The 20,442-nt window shown below is 42.8% G+C and overlaps 1 protein-coding gene across 8 annotated transcripts in view; it reads left to right on the top strand.

The window, feature by feature from the left end:
• The window catches only part of MCOLN2 (mucolipin TRP cation channel 2), a 50,226-nt gene extending 32,796 nt beyond the window's left edge, over positions 1–17,430 (top strand). For 6 of the 8 annotated variants that reach the window (XM_074335063.2, XM_019710200.3, XM_019710199.3 and 3 more), the window contains 7 exons: positions 1,999–2,111; positions 3,276–3,425; positions 4,818–4,919; positions 5,026–5,148; positions 11,856–12,062; positions 13,740–13,861; positions 16,611–17,430. In XM_074335063.2, coding sequence (XP_074191164.2) covers positions 1,999–2,111; positions 3,276–3,425; positions 4,818–4,919; positions 5,026–5,148; positions 11,856–12,062; positions 13,740–13,861; positions 16,611–16,647 — 854 coding nt within the window. In that variant the 3' untranslated portion in view covers positions 16,648–17,430. The remainder of the gene's footprint in view (positions 1–1,998; positions 2,112–3,275; positions 3,426–4,817; positions 4,920–5,025; positions 5,149–11,855; positions 12,063–13,739; positions 13,862–16,610) is intronic. The other 2 variants (XM_074335064.2, XM_088791257.1) reach the window with 2 other exon arrangements.
• The last annotated feature ends 3,012 nt before the right edge of the window (positions 17,431–20,442 follow it).

Below are 20,442 nucleotides of genomic sequence, written 5' to 3'. Positions count from 1 at the left end.
CTCGGAGAATTACACTTAGCAGCTGGCTGTGGTCATAACCCACTGGTTGAGCAGCTTTGCCCTCAGACACTCATGCCACTATCACTCACGTCTCTGTTATCAATAGCTGTGGACACTCCGGTCTTTCTCTTAAACGCCTTCCCTGCACAGGTGTCACTGGGGAGCAGTCTGACTTTAGACTCCCCCGACGGTTACCTGTCGCCAGTCCTGTTCCCTTTTCCTCTGGCCTTTCCTCCTGTTCCTGAGCTCATTTTCTCTTCTAATTCTCCCATGTAACTGCCCCCTCCTCCCAGTCCGCATTTCCCTCTGGGGCCTCTCTGAGTGGCTGCATCCTTACTCAGGGCTGTAGCTGCCACCTCCCTTGTCGTGAACGTCCAGACTGAGCTCAGTTTACCCAAGAAAACCAGGAGTCATTCCTGGTCGGTCTCTCTTCCTTATTCCCTAGGTCCCATTGGAGACCAGGTTGATTCTCTCTTTTTCGTCTCTCGCTGCTGTGTGCCTCCTTCCTCTGTGCCTCTCTGTCCCGAACTTCGCTTAGACCTTCACAAGTTCTGACGTAGATTATTCAGTGGTCTTTTCACGTTCCGCTGGAGTCTCTCTGCATTTATTTGTCAGCATAGTGAAGCATGCCAAGCACAGGCACTGTAGTGTTGCCAAATACATATGGTCCCTGCCTCCCAGAGTCAATCATTTAGTGGGGAAGATGGACATCAAATGATACCACTGCAAGGGTTTGCTGTTGTTATTTACCTGGGGCTGTTCCACGTGCTTTCATACATGAACTTGTTTAATCCTCACAACAGCCCTATGATGTAGGTATTTTTTATTCTACCCATTTTTCCGATGGGGGAATTGAGGTACCATCCCCAAAGGCTGGTCAGCTTCAGAGTGCAGAGCCGAGATTCAGACCCAGGTTTGCAGGCCCCGGAGGCCATGTTCTTTCCTGTTTTACACTGTCTCTGTGCTCCTTGTTGTGCTGTCTTTGAAGACGTACTTACAAATACAGTGGTCATCAAGCAAAGGAGAGTTAAAAGGAGCTATAGGTGTGTACACTTGTGGAAAGTGCTATGAAAGAGTATTGGGAGAGGGGCTAATAAAGCTGGGGATTTAGGGAACTGTGTTTGAGAGGATGGTATACAATCTGAAACCCGAGACTGAAAAAGAATAATCTAAACATGTGATGGGGAAATGCTGTTCCAGGTGGAGGGGTCAGTAAGTGCAAAGTCCCTGGGGCGCGCGGGGGGGGGGGAGAGAGAACGAACCTGGTGGGAGCAGGAAAGGAGGAAGACCAGCGTAACTCAGGGTTGAGAATGTAGGGGGAGAGCAGTGGTTGGCAGGAGATGAGACTGCCGGGGAGGGCAAGGGGCTGAGCAGGGGAGAGCCACGTTGGGATTTGGGACAATGCCATGAAGTCTGAGAGAAGCGAAGTTTACAGTTTCATCTCCCTCCAGTTCATTCCCTGTGCTACTGTGTTCCAAGAGAAAAATCGGATTACCACTCCCCTTCTTACTTCCAGTCCAAGCGGTTATTTTCTCCATGTGCAAAAAGAGCTTACTGAACGGGCACTCTTTGCTGGCACAGTGCGCTGTAAGGTTGGGAAGCAGAAATCGGGATTCTGAGTTGGTGGCATTTTAAGTTGTTTCCTCATTCATGGAGAACTTGATATTTGTACTTTTATATGAAAGAACTCAGAATATGTCAGTAGTTTTGCCTCTTGAACCACCTTCTGTTGAATTCTATAGTAAATATTTATAAATACATTTTAGTGCATCCACTAAGAGTTCATATGTTTTTAAATGTATAACACTTAACATCAGGGATGATTTACCGTATTTGTGGACTTCTGAATGAATTGTTGTGAATGAACAAATTGCCTTGCGATTTGTTTCTGATGTTTAAGAATGTATCATTTGAACTTCTTTCTTGACTGCCATCTTGTTTGGAAATTTTTCCCAAGTTAGGTGTGTTAAACGTGTGAATTCTGCTTTTGTTCCTCAGTCCAGAAAAATACTCAGTATGTCCTGGTGTTTGATGCATTTGTCATTGTGATTTGCTCTGCATCTCTTATTCTGTGCACAAGGTCCATTGTGCTTGCTCTGAGTTTACGAAAGGTAAGTGTGTGTTTGAATTTTCTCGCTCCCCTCCTGGCCTCCCTCCTCAGTTTGTCCAAACAGTGGACCCTGTTGTTGGGTCATCTTGCCCTTTCTGAGCCCTTGAATAATCAGATTCCTTTGAGTGATGGCCCCCCTACGAGGCATTAATCAGCCTGAGGCGTGTAGGGTGAGTAAACACTCCTGGCGTGTCAGGTGGGATCAGGTCATTATCCTGCGTTAAACTGAGCCAAGAAGCACAGATGCACAATGGTGAGCGCTCAAGCTTTTGATTGTTTCTAGAATAAATGAGACCCTTTTAAATTCAGGAGTGATCTTAAGAACAGAATAATAGCATGTGTGGGTTTCATCTTTTGTCTTCAAATCAGAGTTCATTTTGACAGGGAGGCATGGTAAATGGGTTATAATGAATCATAAAATACTTTACTGTATTTTTAAAATAGTTTTAAAATTCCCGTCTGAGTTTCTGTTTACCTTTAGACTGTCAGGGCGCTTGTGAATGTACACTCCAGCTCCCCACCGATCTTATTCTGGTGTGTGGCCTGTGTGTAAATGCAGACTGGGAAGGTGCCTGAAGTCATCAGAAGCCCATCTGTGGAGCAAAGAAATACTCTGCATTCTATGTTTCTTATTCTTGACTGTGGTCAACTTATTTTGTAAATATCCACTTCTCTTACTTCCTCTCCCCCCGACCTCAAGTCCCTTGATGCTCTGATCCAAGGTCAGGGTCCTGTTTCTGCCAAGCACACACTCTGGAGCTGGAATGCCTAGACTCCAATCCTGGCTTAGCCTCTCCATGCCTCAGTTCCCTCCTCTGGAAGATAGTGCCCAGTTTATAGGGTATTGTCTGGTTGAGTGAGTTGATAATATGTAAAGTATTCGGAATGTACTATGTGTTAACTCTTACAACGAGAATCTGTTGGAGTTAGAGCATAAGCTTTAATGTTTGAGTTTGCTTGGCAGGCACTTGAACGCTTGCTTACTTCAGCTGGGGTAGATGAGGGGGGAAAGTGTAGGCCATAGCCCTCCAGCCTTGAAGTGGATCTCTTGACTTAGGAAAGGTAATGCCATACCGTTTTACAGGCGAGAGTACTGCTTTGCACTTGTCTTCTTCCAGAGGGCGGTATAGTTTGTAAAACATGCTCTTTAAAATGTTCGCCACAGAGATTCCTAAGTTTCTTCCTGGAGAAGTACAAGCGACGTGTGTGTGATGCCGACCAGTGGGAGTTCATCAACGGGTGGTATGTCATGGTGATTATCAGCGACCTGATGACAATAATCGGATCCATATTGAAAATGGAAATTAAAGTCAAGGTGAGGGGCAACCCCTTTTAAATCTGTTGTTCTTTCTATCTTTCTGGATGACCTCATGTACTTTAAAATATAAAATCCTTGTGGAGACTAGTTTGCTTCTCCAGTTTTCCCTTTTCTCATACCCATGAAATCCAAGCTTCCTCTGACTTGATTCCTCATGAGGGGAAAACAAGGAAGCTGATGTCGTGTGGAAGATGGTATTTCTATAAATATCCCTAGGGAACTTGGCATCTTCCGCGTAGGAACTGAAGTTTGAGAAGATTAGTTGTTTGGAGGGGCTTAGTTTTTTTTTTTAAGTTGCAAAAGCAGCAGCTGACTCGTGAACCAATCATGTCAAGAGCCAGTGGTAACCATCCATGACCAATGGGTGCTCTGACGGAGGTGGGCGAGGGCAGGAATATGGGAGTGTCTACAGGGTTCCTGACACTGTATAACATAGTCGACCTAAGCTCAGGACAAAGTCTTGACTCCCCCTCCACCCAGCTATTCTCCCCTCCATGTTATGCTGTCAGTCAGGAAATCTCACCAGCTTGACCTCCTGACCATAAAGTACCCCCTGTCTCGACTGCCTCTGGCTTCTTCAGGCCGACTTCTGCTCTGGCCTGGATTGCTGCAGCAATCTCGTCATTGCTTGTCCTGTCTTCAGCCTTATACCCCTCAGCTCCATCCACACAGCTGTCAGGGGAATGTTTCTGGAAGTATCTACCTTGCTGTTACAATCCTTTCCACCTCATGGGACCCCCTTTAGGTGAAGTGGCCTCCAGGGTCCTCATCATCTAGCTCTGCCTCCCTCTCCCATTGCAGCTCGTGCTGACCCATCGATACTGCCCCTCTAGGACATCTTGCCAGCTGTCAGCATTAGGCCTTTGTTCAACCTTTGTCTGCAGTGCTCTTGCCTAGCCCGTCCTCCAGGCCCAGCTTCGCTCTGGGGTCACGCCCGTGGGAAGCCCTTTATAAGCCAGGCGGCATCTCTCATTGCACTTAGCATATTATAGTAGAATCGTGTTTGAGTGTCTGTCTGCTCAATTGGGCCTACAAATCCTTGAGAGCAGGAACCGTGTTAGCAAATCATATTTGAGCTGAATGGTATTGTTTCATATTTAACCAACACCATTAGTTTATATTCTTGAATACCTAGGTCAGTGTAAATGCATTTTCTATTTCAGGATATTATTTGAACAAAAAAAAAATCAGTTCTACCCATTGAAATACCAAAAGGAAATGCGAAACACATTTGGAACTCTGCTGTATCATTTTCTTCTTCAGTGTATAAGTTCTTGTGTCACCGATAGGAGGCAGGCAGTCCGTTCCTTTCCAATCAACTTAAAGTGAGGTTAATACGCCGGGAGGAGCAGAGTATTGTACTCATATGTCTGTTTTTTCATTCCTTAGAATCTCACAAATTATGATCTGTGCAGCATTTTGCTTGGAACCTCTACTCTTCTTGTCTGGGTTGGAGTTATCAGATACCTGGGTTACTTCCAAAAATATAATGTAAGGATATGGCACTGGCTGGTGCCACTGCAATGGAAATTCACTTCTTCTTTGGGTTCTAGTGAGCTCCTTTTTAATTTCCCCCATTCTGTTACCTTTTCCTCAGGTGCTCATTTTAACAATGCAAGCCTCACTGCCGAAAGTTCTTCGTTTCTGTGCCTGTGCTGGTATGATCTACCTGGGTTACACCTTCTGTGGCTGGATTGTCTTAGGACCATATCACAACAAGGTGTGTAGCACTGACTCTGCCTTCTGCAATGTAGGCATTTGAGACCCATAGAAGTGGGTTTCCAGCACTTCCCTTCTTTCCCCTTTCCTCCAGCACATACCCTTGACGTCAATAAGCCCATCCTTATCTTTGCATCGGTTTCCTTTTCCTTTTCAGGATATTGAAACTAGCAAGAGACTAGAGAGCACATTTCAGTGTCTGGGACTGGCTGATGGGGTCACCTATTAACCCAGCTGGTCATCAAATAAAAAATGTTTGGACATGAGATCAGTTTAATAAAAATGAAAATTAAATGAGGAAAGTTATTACAAAATCGTTCTCACTTCAAGTATTAGGGTTTGTATCCAAATTAATTGAGGGGAATGAAGGTGGACAAAGAGACAGGACCACATTAGGTTTATGATTAAAATGATAACACATCTTGTCTTCGCAGGTGGTTTTGAGGACAGCGCCATTTTTGTGCCTTATTAAAGATCAGTATCTGAATTCTAAATTATTACTGGGCTTCAGTCGGCATCATAATCTCAGGGACATCAAAGTTATGCTCAGATGTTCTTGTTTTAAAATGATAACTTTCATTCGTAGAAACATCAGGAAATGAAATCAGGTAGGCCTTGTTTTCAAACCAAAAAAGTAAAAGGAGTTATTGCATCTTGTAGTTTTTTCTCCAGTGGGCCTCTGGCCACTGGGACAACAGAAACAATAAAAACAAACATAACGGCAGCCAGCACTGTGTGTTAGGCACCGTGCTAAGCGCTTCTGTCATCTCTCGTTTCATCTCCACCACAGCCCAGGGTACTGTTATCTTGGCTTAGGTGCTTTGCAAGAAGAAAAGAGGTAAACATGCAGAGGATTACACAGAAGCTTGTCTAACAGCTCAGCCTTGGGTTTTGACCGTGATAGTTGCATTAAATAAAACGTGATCAAATCTAGTTTCTAAACTGTTCACAAAAAGAGAGCAATCCACAAAGCTCAAAGTTTCTGTGTTGTCCTACTGAAATAGATCCTAGTTATTTGGCACACACCCAGGCTCTCGCCTCTTTAAGTGTTACATTTAATATGTCCAAAGAGAATTATTGTTTTCCTGTTTGAGAAACTATAATTAATAAAGTGACAATCTCGGGGTTAAGAGTAAATCTTGATCACCTTATTGCGCTTCCAATTCCATGCCCGTGTTTTAAAGGTGACTCATGAGTGAAAATTGTTCTTTGATATGATCTCTCTGATCTGGAGAACTTACTGTCTTAGTGCCGAAGAAAATTTCCATTTTTCTTCTTGCCTCCTGTTCTGAATGCTTCTCCGCATTTTTGTCACTAGAGGGCAGTGTTGCACTGTAGAGACTAAATACTGAGTTTAAGGAATTAGGCTTTAATTCACTGGCTCCAAGGCTTCAACACAAGTGATCCTATCTCCATTTCCCTTCATCTCCCCTACCCCTCCGTTCTGGAAGGTGCCCAGATAATGTTGCTTGACGTTTACTAGTATAGCTGCCATTCTTGACTGTTTTACGGTGCCCTGGTTCTTTAAGTCTCTTGCTAGTTAACCCTCCCAGTAACCCTGTGGGGAAATACTATCTTTTTACAGAAAACAGGGATCTTCACATGTTAGATAATTTCCCTGAGGCTGCACAGCTCGTAAGTGGCAAAGATAGGACTCACATTGAGGTCCTCCTGACCCCGATACACATGCTTTGCCCAAGACCCAGTAGGGCTTTTCTTGATACTGTCTAAAACAGACAGAAAAAGGACATTAGTTTGACTCAAGAATAGATCAACGATGAGAAGAGAGCAGTCAGTCTTCTTTCTCTCAACTGTGTCCGGGGTTATCATGTGGAAAATGATGTTATTTGCTTTGTGATCTGACTGCATTTCCGTACATTCCAGTCTGTCCTTGTGAAGGATGCAAGTGAGATTGGGATGCTTTCAACCAGCACGGCCCAATAAAAATATAATGAGAGCTACACATGAGAGCTACATGTGGACTTTAACATTTTCTGGTAGCCACACTTACAAAAATTAAACAAACAAACAAACAGAATTGATTTTAATTATATATTTTATTTAGGCTAGTATATCCAAAATATTACTTTGAGATACTTTACATTTCTTTTTTTCTTTTTTGGTATTATGTTTTGAAATCTGGTGTATATTTTATCCTGCAAGCACATCTTAATTTGGACAAGCTATATATCAGGTACTCAGTAGCCACATGTGGCTGTGGCTGCCATGTTGGATGTTGTACCTCTCGTCTTGTGTCTCTCACGTCATGTCACCCTTCCATTTCTCCCCGAGAGTAGCAGAGGGATAAAAGGGCCGTATCTAGAGCTTCCTTGCAGGTCTGTTTATGAGATCTGTCTCCTATCTCTAGCCAGGCTGATAAACTGGGGAAATGCATGGGTAAATTAATTCAGTGAATACACTTGTCAGTGGAGGGAGAAAACCTTCAGTCTGGTTCAGGACTTTTGTGTGCTTTTCCTCTCCATACTGCTGCTTCTTTGAATCTGAATTTAGAAATGTTTACTGCCCCCTGCATTCCTTCCCCCAAATTAATCCAAACTGTCAAAATGTTCAGGTTCTGTTGAATCAGAAGACCTTCAGTATTACCAGAAGCCTTCAAAAGTGGAGCAGCACAACAAGCATTTTCTAGGATCTAGAATCATAGCAACCTTGGGTGTACAAGCTAACTCTTTCTTTAAATAAACAAACAAACCACTCTAAAGAAGAGGTATCAGGAAAACTAGAGTTTTGCACTGCTGTTTGGCATCAGGAGTCGGCATTTCAGCTTCCTGTTTTCCTGATAAATATTGGATTTCAGTGGTTCAACTGAAAGAGAGTAAAGATACAAGAAGTGTCCTGCCGAGGCTGGTTCCAGTACTAATGGACTTTGGCACAGCACCCTTTCAAAATTCCTGGGCACAGAGGGCTAGAGACCATTGATGTTTAATAATTCAAGACGCGTTTTGGAAGAGCTTTACTCAAATGTGGCTTTTACGTTTCCAGAGGACTTTTTTGCTGTGAGGAATAAGTCCTAGTCTTGCATTGTCCCCATTTTACAAATGAGAAGACCAAGGAATTGAAAAATGGTTGGACTTTGCTGCCATGGGTACCAGTGCGGCAGAACTGGTACTACATAATCATGCTTTCAAAGCCTCTAGTTTTAGCCAAGCACCTCTCTTATTCAAAAGACCCATTAGCCAGTTGAAATACTGTACCTGAATGTTACTTGGGGTTCTTAGCACCAGCTCTTGAAGCACAATTTTTATGTCATTCTCTGACATAAGCCATCACAGGTTTCTTTTTCATTCAAATGAAAGTTCTTTCTGGCTCGATCACAAAACATCATTTGTGGAACCAATGCTTCGGTTCTTACTGTGCTCCCATAATCGATGGGGGCTCTTTGTGGAAATACCTGTTTAATATTTATTCAATGCCTACTGTGCACCAAGCATTGTCAGGTGCTTCAAGACTGAGTTCTTGGAGGGCCGTTACTGTGGCTTATCGCTCTTTTCATTCCTTGCGTTTAGCATGGTGCACAGAACATGGTAGGGACCCAACAAGCTTGGTGAATGAACAAGAAAGAGAGACAGAAGTACCTGCTTTCCAGGGGCTTACAAGCTCGTGAGAACCAAAGCAACTTCCGATGGATGCAGCCCTTCTAGACTGGAAGCACTTATTCTCCTTACCTTGGCTATTTTTAATGTTCACTTCTACCATGGATTTGGCCATAAAAACTGACTGGTTCACAGTCACTTCTGTGGTACAAAACGACAGGGTGTGGACTGGTCATTTACCTCATTGGGTCTCTGTTTTAACTTCTTGGTGGGTTAAAATAAATCTCACCTGCGTAGAGGAGAGGGAGGTATACTGATTGTGAATGTTAATGTTGAGACAGGTATTGTATCTAGACTGATACTAAGTCACTGCACAGAAAACTAAGGAATGAATTAGCTACGTACCAACCAACTGGCTATTTGCAGTTCTGAAACCTGAAGCATAGACTGTTAGGGGTTCTTGAACTTAAAGAAAGGAACTGGTCAGATTCCAAAAGAAACTATGAGAAGTATGAATTATTAATAGTGCTGTCAGAATTGTAATTGATGTCCATAGAAACCATCTTTACCTTCATTGTCTGAAGGCTACCAGTGGGAATGGAAAATATTTGTGCTGAGAACTGTTAAGTATTCTGCATATTGTTGTGATTTGCTCAACTGGGTGTTCTTTTCAGGTCTCTATGGAGCAACTTTAGTTCTTTGGAGTTTTTGCTGCTGCAGCAAAGGCAGGCATGGTCCTTGCTCAGGGTATGTTTGTGTCCTCTGCCTTTGTTACACACGGAGCAGGGAGGGGCAGACATGGTGTTTGCTGTCTAGTTGGGGAATGGAAAAGTGTGATCAAGACCAATGAGAAGACCAACCGGGAGCTTACACAGCGCTTCTTAGTGATACGGGGACTAGTGCTGCTGAGGCAGTCTGTCCTGAGGGAGAGTTTGAAATAGCCCTTCAACATTGGCTTAGGTGAACACAGAAGAAGATATCAGATGAAAAGAACAAACTTCATGAGAAAAAGATGGAGAAATAGGCCTGGTGCTGCGGAAGGAGAAAAGCACAGGGTCATGCGGACAGTGAGGAGACGGAAAGAGGCTACATGAAGGAGGAACGTTTCCCAGCCTTCTTCGTCTGGATTTTTACTTTGCATCCCGACTTTTGTGTATTCTCAATCTAGAGACATGACCAGAAGGCTGTATTTTGTGAAGTTTAGATTTTACTGCAGCTTGGCCTGGAAGATGACGAGGTTGGAGTGAAGAAGACTTCCTTGGAGATTTCTATTGTCATCGAGATACAAGTGTTGACATCAGAATGGAGTAGAAAGACTGGGTCACAGAAACATCACAGGAGCAGACAGACCTGAGAAGATGGAAGAGAGGGGGAGATTAATTAATTCGATACATAGCCTTAAGTGCTTGATTATTTTGGAGTAAGTGGGTTTTTTTTTTGTTTTTTGGTAGGAGGCTGAACTCACTGATGGAAATAGGGAAATTGGGAAGGAAAGCCCATTTTCTAGGTAAAGGTAGTAGGAAGTTGTGTTGCGTGTGAAGCAGTACCGCAGCTCCCAAGTGGGGATGTCTCATAGACATCCATCAGGCACTTGGCTGTCCCCAAAGCCACAATGACTTCATGGGCATACGGCCCCCACCTCTAAGGACAGAATTTGGTTCAAAACTCTATAGTCACTTGTTCCATGTTTCTGAAAACCATATCTTTTGCCTATTGGGTCATTATTAGCTCCTTAGATAGAAGCTTTTCACGTTAATCTAATATTAATTAACACTTTGGCTCTAGAGATGTTAGTTTAGTAAGCACTTGCTGTTTGTTTTGTACTCGATGTGGCAGGAGTTTGTCAACCACTTAAGCCAGGATGGCTGGCTGCAGGATTCCCGTGGTATTCTTCCTCATGTCAGCATTTCTGCCTGGCACCTCAAACCCACCTTGTCTAAAACTGTGTTTATCAGCAGCCCTTTTCCCTCCCACACTTATTTTCTCTTCAGTTTCCTCCTTTGCAAGGAGTCTCACCGGGACTCCTTGCAAACCTGGGCTCTGCATTCCCCCTGCCCGGGCATCCCTGTCACTGGGCTTTTTCCATTCTAGCAGATCTTCCATAAGCCATGGGTATCCTTTAGAAACATCAGATCATGTCACTGTTCTGGCTGACATGTTTTGCTAGTTTCCAGTTATGGCCTATATTAGCTTGAACTATGTGGAAAACCAAACGAGGCCCCTTGCAGCATGGCACAGACACACTTCTATAGCCACTTCTTAGACGCAGCACTGTAGTTCCCCCCTTATTCCCTGAGCCAATTCTTCCCTTTCTCCTCTCACTGGTCAACTGCTCAGCCTTCAGGCGCTAGTTCGGAGGGTCACTTTTCTTATACAGCCTACCTCCAGCTCTCGCACAGGGTCGTGGCCTGTCCACTGTTAGCTTGGGAGCCCCTAGAAGGCATTGGGCATGATCATTCATCCTTCCGCACTTCCCACTCCTGGCCATTTTTAGTTTTTAATGTGCTGAAATTACCAGGGCCCAGGGTTGGAAAGGCTACAGTGAAACCATTCATTTAGCAACATTTTCTTAAACCTATAGTATGTCTCAGGCACTTCAGTCCTTGCTGATGGTAGAATACAGTTGCTACAGTTCTTTCAGAAAGCAGTTTGGCACATTGTAGCCTTAAAAATGTTAATTGCTTAGACCCAGTAACAGGAAAAAAAAAAAAAAGACTAAAAACAACTATGCTTAGAAATGTTTATTACATTGTTCTTTATAATAGCAAACATTATTGGGATGTCCATTGACATGGAAATAGTTAAATTTGACATTTTCAAGGCATGGTCTTGTTATATAATGAATGCTCTTTAAATGTGAATAACATAAGATGATGTTAAGTAGAAAAAAAAATCAGGATTCAAAATTGTTAGAGATACGTCTACAAATCTATAAAAAAATGCATAGGAAAGAACTGAGGGAAATGTCGAGATTGTCTTTGTGAGTATGGAGGGGATAGTTTTGGATAAAGCTTTCCTACATGTGGTATTCTAGCTGTCTTAAAATGAATGTCATCATTATAATGACAACAGCTTCAACAAAACAAGCTAACTAGGTACTTGTCTGCTCTTTCTGTATAGTATGTCTCAAAAACTAATTTTGGTTTTCCCCCTTCAGTTTGTAGCTCTGAATACAGTTTCTGAGTGTCTGTTTTCTCTGGTCAACGGCGATGATATGTTTGCGACCTTTGCTCAAATCCAGCAGAAGAGCATCATGGTGTGGCTGTTCAGTCGCCTCTACTTGTATTCCTTCATCAGTCTGTTCATATATATGATTCTCAGCCTTTTCATTGCACTTATTACAGATTCTTACGATACCATTAAGGTAAGTCATGATCAGTATTTCCTGCCAAAACAACCCTAAATTATGTATTGATTGGAACATAGGAAAATGCTACGTTTTTTTACTCCCTTAAAAATACTACATTTTACTTGAAGTTGGAGGTTTTGTAGAAAAGAAACTTGTTGGATATTAGAGGTTAATTTTAAGTATGCATTTAGGACACTGCCCCTGTCAGCCAGATCAAGGTGGATTGGTTTGCAGGTGTGGTGGAAAAGAGAAAGACTGAGCTTGGTAAATCACATAGTGGGGCTGTTGCTCAGCAATGGCAGGGTACCCGCCCATCCTGGAACTTAGGCTTTGAGTGGTAAGCTTCAGTGATAAGGGGTGACCACCGCTGTGCCAACTGCCCAGATAGTGGCACGCCTATACACTGGATGATACAGCCATTTGGTGGTGCAGGTTTCCTTTAAGTTATGAAAGCTAAGGCTTTTGTGGCTATTTAGCTTCCTATCTTCCCAATGCACAGATATGCCCACTCAAACATATATACACACAACACATACCATAACTATTAACAAAACAGGAAGATAATAAAAACCTCAAGCCAACAACCTGGGACTTTGTCCCCTCCCTGCACACATTTGCTCTTGATGGCACTGGATCAGAGGGGGAACAGGAAGAAGGGGACAGGAAGAAGGGGAAGCAGGGGGACAGGACCCTGGAGATGGCAGGAATTCACCAAGAAGCTAACTCTAAAAGGGACCCAGGCTTTCCACAACAGTTTTGCTCACCAATTCTGACCTACCCCTGCTGGTTACCTAGCAACAAGAAAAAAACAGGTTCTGTATCCTTTCCATCTGGGTCCATTTAACTTGTTTGGAGCTTGAAGGATACTCTGCTTAGGGTGGTGGTCTCTCCACAGCAGATAGTCATGCTCAGAAAATCCTGTTTCAGGGCCAGGGTTTGAGCAACCTGTTTCAGGGCCAGGGTTTGAGTGCTACGTCAGTGTCTTGGGATGTTGTCCTCTTTATGAACCTTCTCAGACTAACTCAGAAGAAGCTGATCCATTGGAAATTCTCCTGAGCACTTTTTTTTTGTGCACGGGGAGATTAGTTTTCACGTGGGAATGGGTGGTCGGCTCTAGCAGCAGGGTTAAGCATGTAGAGACAATTGCTATACAGTTCTGCCCTGTGGGCTCTTGTCTTTGATGTGGCAGTGTCTCTGTGAGTCTTACTGACATGGTAGATGACCTCACTAAGCGTGAGGAGCGGGGGTCTCGGGGTCTTTGTGTCTGCTTGAAAGAACCTACTGCTTTCTGCCCCACCTAAGTAAGTGACTATCTTCTATAAAAGTAGAGGAAACAGAGATTACTTCCCAGGCAGACTCTACGTCGGCAGTGAGTGGAAGGGGAGGGCTTACTTGGTCTTGTATTAGCATTAAAACTTTAGACTTTTGACTATTCCCTTTATTCCTCTTATCAACACATCCCTCCCCTACCTCACCCTGGCTTTCATTATGGAGTTTTCCTTTGGATTCTTCTCTGTCCCATCGTGGCCCTGACTTGGACTTCTGGGACTGACTTTATTAGTATCATTTCTTGGATCTGAGCTAGCAGTGTGGGAGAATTTTATTTTCGAAAGGTGGGTTTGGTTTGTTGACAAAGGGAGCAAGTTCTCATGCTCTATAAATAAGGTACCAATACTGTGTACTTTTTAAAAGAAATACCAACAGAATGGGTTTCCCGAGACGGATCTTCAGGAGTTCCTGAAGGGATGTAGTAGCAGAGAAGAGTATCAGGCAGAATCCTCGGCCTTCCTCTCCTGCATCTGCTGCCTAAGGAGGTCAGTACTCTGTGTCATCAGGTCCCCACGCTCCTGAGGGGAGCTGCTCTGCTGATCTTGCCAACAGTCCTCCCCAGGTGAACACTGCCCTCAGCAATCGGCTTCTTGTGGGAAAGAATTCAATTTTTCATTGTTTCCCTCCCCCTGGAATTGCCTTGAGAAATGAATTCTTATAAAACAGGGTCGAAAGCTACATGACATGGTTGAACTCTCTTGGGAATATTATGAGACCCATGTGAGAAGGCATGAATTATGTCCCTGAAAAGTCAGGAGGGAGAACTCTTTTAAGTGGCCCAAGTAAGAGGTCAAAGCTCTTATTTTCAGAGGTACAGCTCTTGGAATGTCAAAGGCATCTTCCCTCTTCACAATATGGGGCACAGATAACTTTCCTGGAGCAGAGCAGGAAACTTGCTTGAGAGGGGTCTGTACACATCCATGGCTGGAAACACTCCTCAGTAGCTCTTCATGGACCAACTGTGTTTTGCTCGCTGTACGTCAGGACACTTAAGAAAACAGTCTAGACCTCCGTGGCAAAGCCTGCATGTAGTGATTTGGGGACCAGAATAGGGCTCAGTTGATGGTTTTCTTAATTGTGCACATGTTTGCTTTCATCTCTAGTCAGGGGAGGGGGTTTTCAGAATATCCCCTACCCATTTTTTTTTTTATTTTTTTTTTTGCAAAAGATTCTCTAAACCAAATTTCTGAAGGAAGATGGGGGAACATAATTGCTGCATAAAAACCACAGGATGTATTTCCTGTTAATCAATTCATACTGCATCTTGGGATTTGAAATGATGTGATTGAAGCATTTCCAAAGAATATCTGGTAAATATGAAATGAGGTCTTCTGAGAAGAGATAACTTTTTTAAATCACATTTTATCCTCTCAGAGCATTAAATTGTTGCCATGGAAGCTGGAATAAAGGGAAATTAATTTTCTTAATAGGCAGCTGCTTCCTAAGAGGCACCTTGTGTAAGGAAAGTCTCTCAAAGTTGCTTTTCTACTATGTGGATAACTGCAAAAAAAAAATAAATAAATATCGTCAGGCCGGCCTGGTGGCTCAGGCAGTTAGAGCTCCATGCTCTTAACTGCCAGTTCAATTCCCACATGGGCCAATGGGCTCTCAACCACAAGGTTGCCAGTTCAACCCCTCGAGTCCCGCAAGGGATGGTGGGCTGTGACCCCTGCAACTAGCAATGGCAACTGGACCTGGAGCTGAGCTGCACCCTCCACAACTAAGACTAAAAAGACAACAACTTGAAGCTGAACGGTACCCTCCACAGCTAAGATTGAAAGGACAACAACTTGACTTGGAAAAAAGTCCTGGAAGTACACACTGTTCCCCAATAAAGTCCTGTTCCCCTTCCCCAATAAAAAATAAAAAAATAAACAGATCGTCTTACAATGCAGTTGTGGATTCTGGAAATAAACCAATAGGTTTTTGGTGTTTGAGTTTGGGGCCTTGGTTTGTTTCACAAAAAGCCCAAGGAGGATGTCAAATGTTTTCAGCCAAATGGAATAAGTAAAAGATTTAAGGGGTGAATTCAACGATTAATTGATAAGATTGGGTCTGAATGCTAGGGAACAACATCAGCTGACAGTTTGTCCTAAGATGGGCTAGATGAGAAGATGCCTGTTGCAAAAGGAAGGTCATGCACATCTTTAATGAAAGAATTAAATGGAATAGGGGAGTCTACCAAAGGAAATCAACTGAAAAATCTAGGATGTTGAAAGTTTGGAAAAAAGAGGAAACACAAATAAAAGTAGAAGTGGCCGTTACTGAAGATGGTCATGGGTAAGGTCAGCTAGGAACTGTTTTAGCTGAATAATCAGATCAAAGCCTAGATCTAGGGGGGTTTGATGGATGCTACACAGATAAGCAAAGGTCATAGGGCCTGATGAAGGAAATGGATTGTACTGGGGCCTTGAGAACAACTGATTGCTTTGACACCATCAAAAATGAAGTGCACGTGGATGTGTTTAAAGGCTAGGGGCGTAAGAATGGAATAAAATTGAGGAAGGCTATGAATAGAGAGTAAATACTGGTGAAAGACCTCACTGAGGGAACCTGGGGAATTACTATGGGCATTGCAAATATTGGTGTCTGGGCCCCCTCTCCAGAGCCCATGACAGACAGTCCTGATTATCACAGCTCTGCGTCCGCCAAAGCACAGACAAGGGTCACTCTTTTTTAACCAAGCAGTCCAGCAACCACCACAGACTGATTCTCCTTCACACTGTTAGCAGAGCCTCCAACCTGATCATCGGAACACCGGGCTCTCATTTTGGACCCTGCCAGTTACCAAATGTGTCCCACGACCGCCCTTAAACCTCTTGGTCCCTACATTGTCCTCAGGGTGGAGCAGAGGACCTCTGACACGTCATCCAGTTTTAACACAGTGGGGCTCTTTAGGAAGATATGCTGTGTTGAACCAATGCAGGGTTTACCTTTCCGCTTCTCTACTGCAGCTAAGGGGGAAAATCCGCTGTCTTAGCCACTGGGGAATTTTTGTCAAAGGAAGGAGATGGAGGGTCTCAAGAGGTGGACAGCTCCTCAAAGTTGCCAAAAGCATCTACTCAAACCAAAAACAATGTAAAATGCCCTTCTTAATTGTTCTCGTTTTTATATGTTGCACTTAGCACGTTGATAACCCATGTATGCCTAGAATATAGACTATTCCTATTCCTCCTCAAAGATTTTTGAGTCATTGTTCTCTTTTCTCTTTCCACCTCCCCCTTTCTGTTGCAGGAAAGGAAGTGATGACCACTTGATACTTACTAACTAAAATTCTTCTGCTAAAGATAATCAAGTATCAGGCCTCCTTATCCAGTGACAATGCAGAGGAACCCCAAATGGTTTGGACCAGCATGTCCCAAAATACTGATGTTTAATGTGGAGTGGGAAAGAGGACTGACTGTCAGCTGGCTGACTGCAACTGAAGTTCCAAAGTTCCCTTTTTATAAACTTGGACGATGAAGCATAGACCACAGTCAACTACTGGGCATTAGTGCAATAGACCAGTGATAATGAAATTCTCTATTAGTCTTAATTTATGACATGACAATGTTGGGTTGGAAAAAAGAAATCGCACTGCAGAGTGGGCAAAACAATGGTGTTTAAAGCCACACATTTAAAGATGTTTTTCAACAAATGAGAGTTTGTTTTAAAAATGATGCTTGGGTTAGAAGACATTTGTTAATTCGTGATCTGCACAGAGATGAAGTTGGTTGCAGTACCAAATTCGAGACTCAAACTAGAGAACTATTAGGCCATTTAAAGATCACATTTAAATCCACAAAAAGACCTATTGCCGTGGACATTTCTTGGCCTGTTTTCCTGTGTTTTTTTTTCAGCATGATATGAAGCAACCATTGGCAGAGTCAGGGGGATGAATAGGAAACATCTTGTCGCTTGTGCTGTTAATTGTACACACATAGCATGTGGAAGTAAACTATACCAGTGGTCACTTATTTGAACAAACAGACTCCACAAGGGTGGGGATTTACCTGTCTCAAGCAAGGAAGATGGCATTTTTTACCTAAATAAATTTATTTTTATCAAACATGAATGAATACTATTTTTTAAATGTAGTATCTCTTAACGTCTACCTAGTGAAAAATTTATGTCACATCTATGAACTCTTCAATCTTTGAAAGGGATTTCTCACTTTCTTAAAAGTAGCGAAGGAAATATGGGGGCTACTGTATAGGAGTTATTCAATAAATATTTTTTTTTAAATTAAAGTTTATCGGGGTGACAATTGTTAGTAAAGTTACATAGATTTCAGGTTACAATTCTGTAATACATCATCTATATCTCACATGGTGTGTTCACCACCCAGAATCAGTTCTCTTTTCATCACCATATATTAGACTCCGTTTACCCTCTTCTAGAGACCCCCTCCCCCTTTGCCCTCTGGTAATTACCAAACTATTGTCTATGTCTATGAGTTTTTGTTCCTTCATTTGTTTCTCTTGTTTTTTTCTTGTTTTCAGTTTTATATACCACATATCAGTGAAATATGGTTCTCTACTTTTTCTGTCTGACTTATTTCATTTAGCATCATAATCTCAGGATCCATCCATGTTGTCACAAATGGTCCTATTTCATCATTTCTTACTGCCAAATAGTATTCCATTGTGTATTTATACCACAACTTCTTTATCCATTCATCTATCGAAGGACATTTTGGTTATTTCCATGTCTTGGCCACCGTAAATAAAGCTACAATGAACATTGGAGCATACGTGTCTTTATGTATAAATTTTTTCAGATTTTTTTGGTAGATACCCAGGAGAAGGATTGCTGGGTCATATGGTAATTCTATTCGTAATTTTTTGAGGAACCTCCACACTGCCTTCCATAGCGGCTGCACCAGTCTGCATTCCCACCAACAGTGTGTGAGGGTTCCTTTTTCTCCACAGCCTCTCCAACACTTGTTCCTATTTGTCTTGTTGATGATAGCCATTCTGACTGGGGTGGGGTGATATCTCATTGTGGTTTTTATTTGCATTTCTCTGATGATTAGTGATGTTGAGCATTTTTTCATGTGTCTATTTGCCATTTGTATGTCCTCTTTGGAGAAATGTCTCTTCAGGTCGTCTGCCCATTTTTCAATTGGGTTGTTTGTTTTTCTTGTTGTTGAGTTGTATGAGTTCCTTATATATTTTGGATATTCTACCTTCGATATCACTGATTCTTTCCTCCATCTGGTCAACTCTACTACCTAAGTTGACTATTTCATTCTCATTTGTTTTATTGAGTTCTTAATCTCCAGAAATTCTATTTGGTTCTTTTTTAACATTTCAGTCTCTTTGGTAAAATGTTCATTTTGTTCTTTAATTGTGTTTCTGAGTTTATTAAACTGTCTGTCTGTGTTTTCTTGCATCTCATTGATTTTTTTAAGAACTGCAATATTGAATTCTCTGTCATTTAAGTCACATATTTCCATGTCTTTAAGTTCATTTTCTGGAGACTTTCATTTTCTTTCTGAGCTGTCTTGTTACCTTGGTTATTCATGGCCATTAATGATTTATTATTTCTCTTCCTAGACATCTACAGGCGTGGGTTCTGCAGTAGGTTGATAGAAAGAGGTCTTTCTTTTGTTTTCCAGTAGGTGTTGGTAGAATGTTTTATTTTCTCTCTGACTGCAGCCTTCTATTCTCTCTCACACTGTAGTATTATATTTTCTCTGCACTATTCCAGCTTCTCACACAATGGGGGGATTCCTTGGAAGGCAGGCTTCTCCTCTGTGAACAGTTCACCTGGGTCATAGGGTGCCACCTCTGTGGTAGGATGTGGAGAGCTTCTGAAGTTCCAAAGCTCTTCCTGTACCAGATTCAGAGCCCATGTATTTCAGCAGCTCTGTTTACTCCTGCAGGGATCCGCCCAGATAGGTGGGGACAAAGGCAGGGTGGATTGTGAGAGGTGGCCCAGAGCAATGGCAGCGACCACCACCACAGCCAGTCCTGCTTCCATGGCTCCCTCCCCTTTGCTGGAACTAGTTGGACTGCAAGTCCATGTCTGCGGACCACAGATGTCAGAACTGCAAATATTCCGTGTTTTTTGTTTTTTTTTTATCTGACACTGCTACTGTTCTGCTTCTAGCACTGGGCAGGTGGGGGCAGGGCGAGCTCCAGGAGGGTAGTGAGGGGGCGGTAGGCTCAGTACCTAAGGCTTCAGTTCTCTGCTCATCAGTGAGGCTTAAACCACTGTTTTCATACTTCTTCCCTCAGTCTTTGCTCTGAGGTCTCTGCTGTGAGTGTTGGGTTCAGCCATGTTCTATGCTGTCCCCTCAGCCCTGTGGGCCAATAGCAGAGCCCTACTTGACTGAGTTCTTCCCTCCTCCACAGCTGCGGTAGTTCCGGGATGCAGCGAGCTTCTTGGAGCACTGAGCTAGGTCTGTGTCCTGCACCCGTGTGGTCCAGTCTCTGTACTTGTCCCTTCCCTCCTCCCCTGCTTGTTCAATTTGCCCCCCTTTAGATCATTTCAGTAGTGTGCCTCTTAGTCTTGCCTTCTACTGTGCAGGGAGTCCTTTGTGGAGTTATAGTTGTTCAATTTGTTGTAAATTCCAGGGGAGATTTCAAGAGGCTCATCTCACGCCACCATTTTTATGACGTCCACTCTTTCTCAATAAATATTTATGATAATGACTTCAGAGATGAAGATCACATCATGCATGGGTTTATTTCATACCTGAGCTATCTCAGGGGGTCAACTGTCTTAAATTTATTGGTAAAGAGTAGAATTTAAACTAAGCAGGACCCTCGTCCCAGGGCTCTCCCCCTTTTGTTCCTGCCTCTCTCTACCAAGCCCCTACCAGATTTTCCATCTTATGCCCCCCTTCCTTTTTCCTTGTTCCCATACTTTCTTTACATTCCTGCACCAAGCCTCAGCTGGGAAGATTATCCAGTTAATACCGTTAAAGTTTATAAGTGAATGACTCATATCTACACTCACAATACTTTTCTAAAATTATCATTTAAGTTAATTTCTTACAAAAAATATCTAGTTATATTTGACTTTTAAACTAATGACCATTTAACTAGTGGTTCTGGAGTCAGTTGCATGACTCCAGAAT

The sequence above is a fragment of the Rhinolophus sinicus genome, chromosome 14, assembly GCF_057876585.1.
Source record: "Rhinolophus sinicus isolate RSI-liver-muscle chromosome 14, RSI-T2T, whole genome shotgun sequence".
Classification (NCBI taxonomy): Eukaryota; Metazoa; Chordata; class Mammalia; order Chiroptera; family Rhinolophidae; genus Rhinolophus; species Rhinolophus sinicus.
Note: the sequence above shows the minus strand (reverse complement) of the source record. Positions and strands in the feature narration are given on the sequence as shown.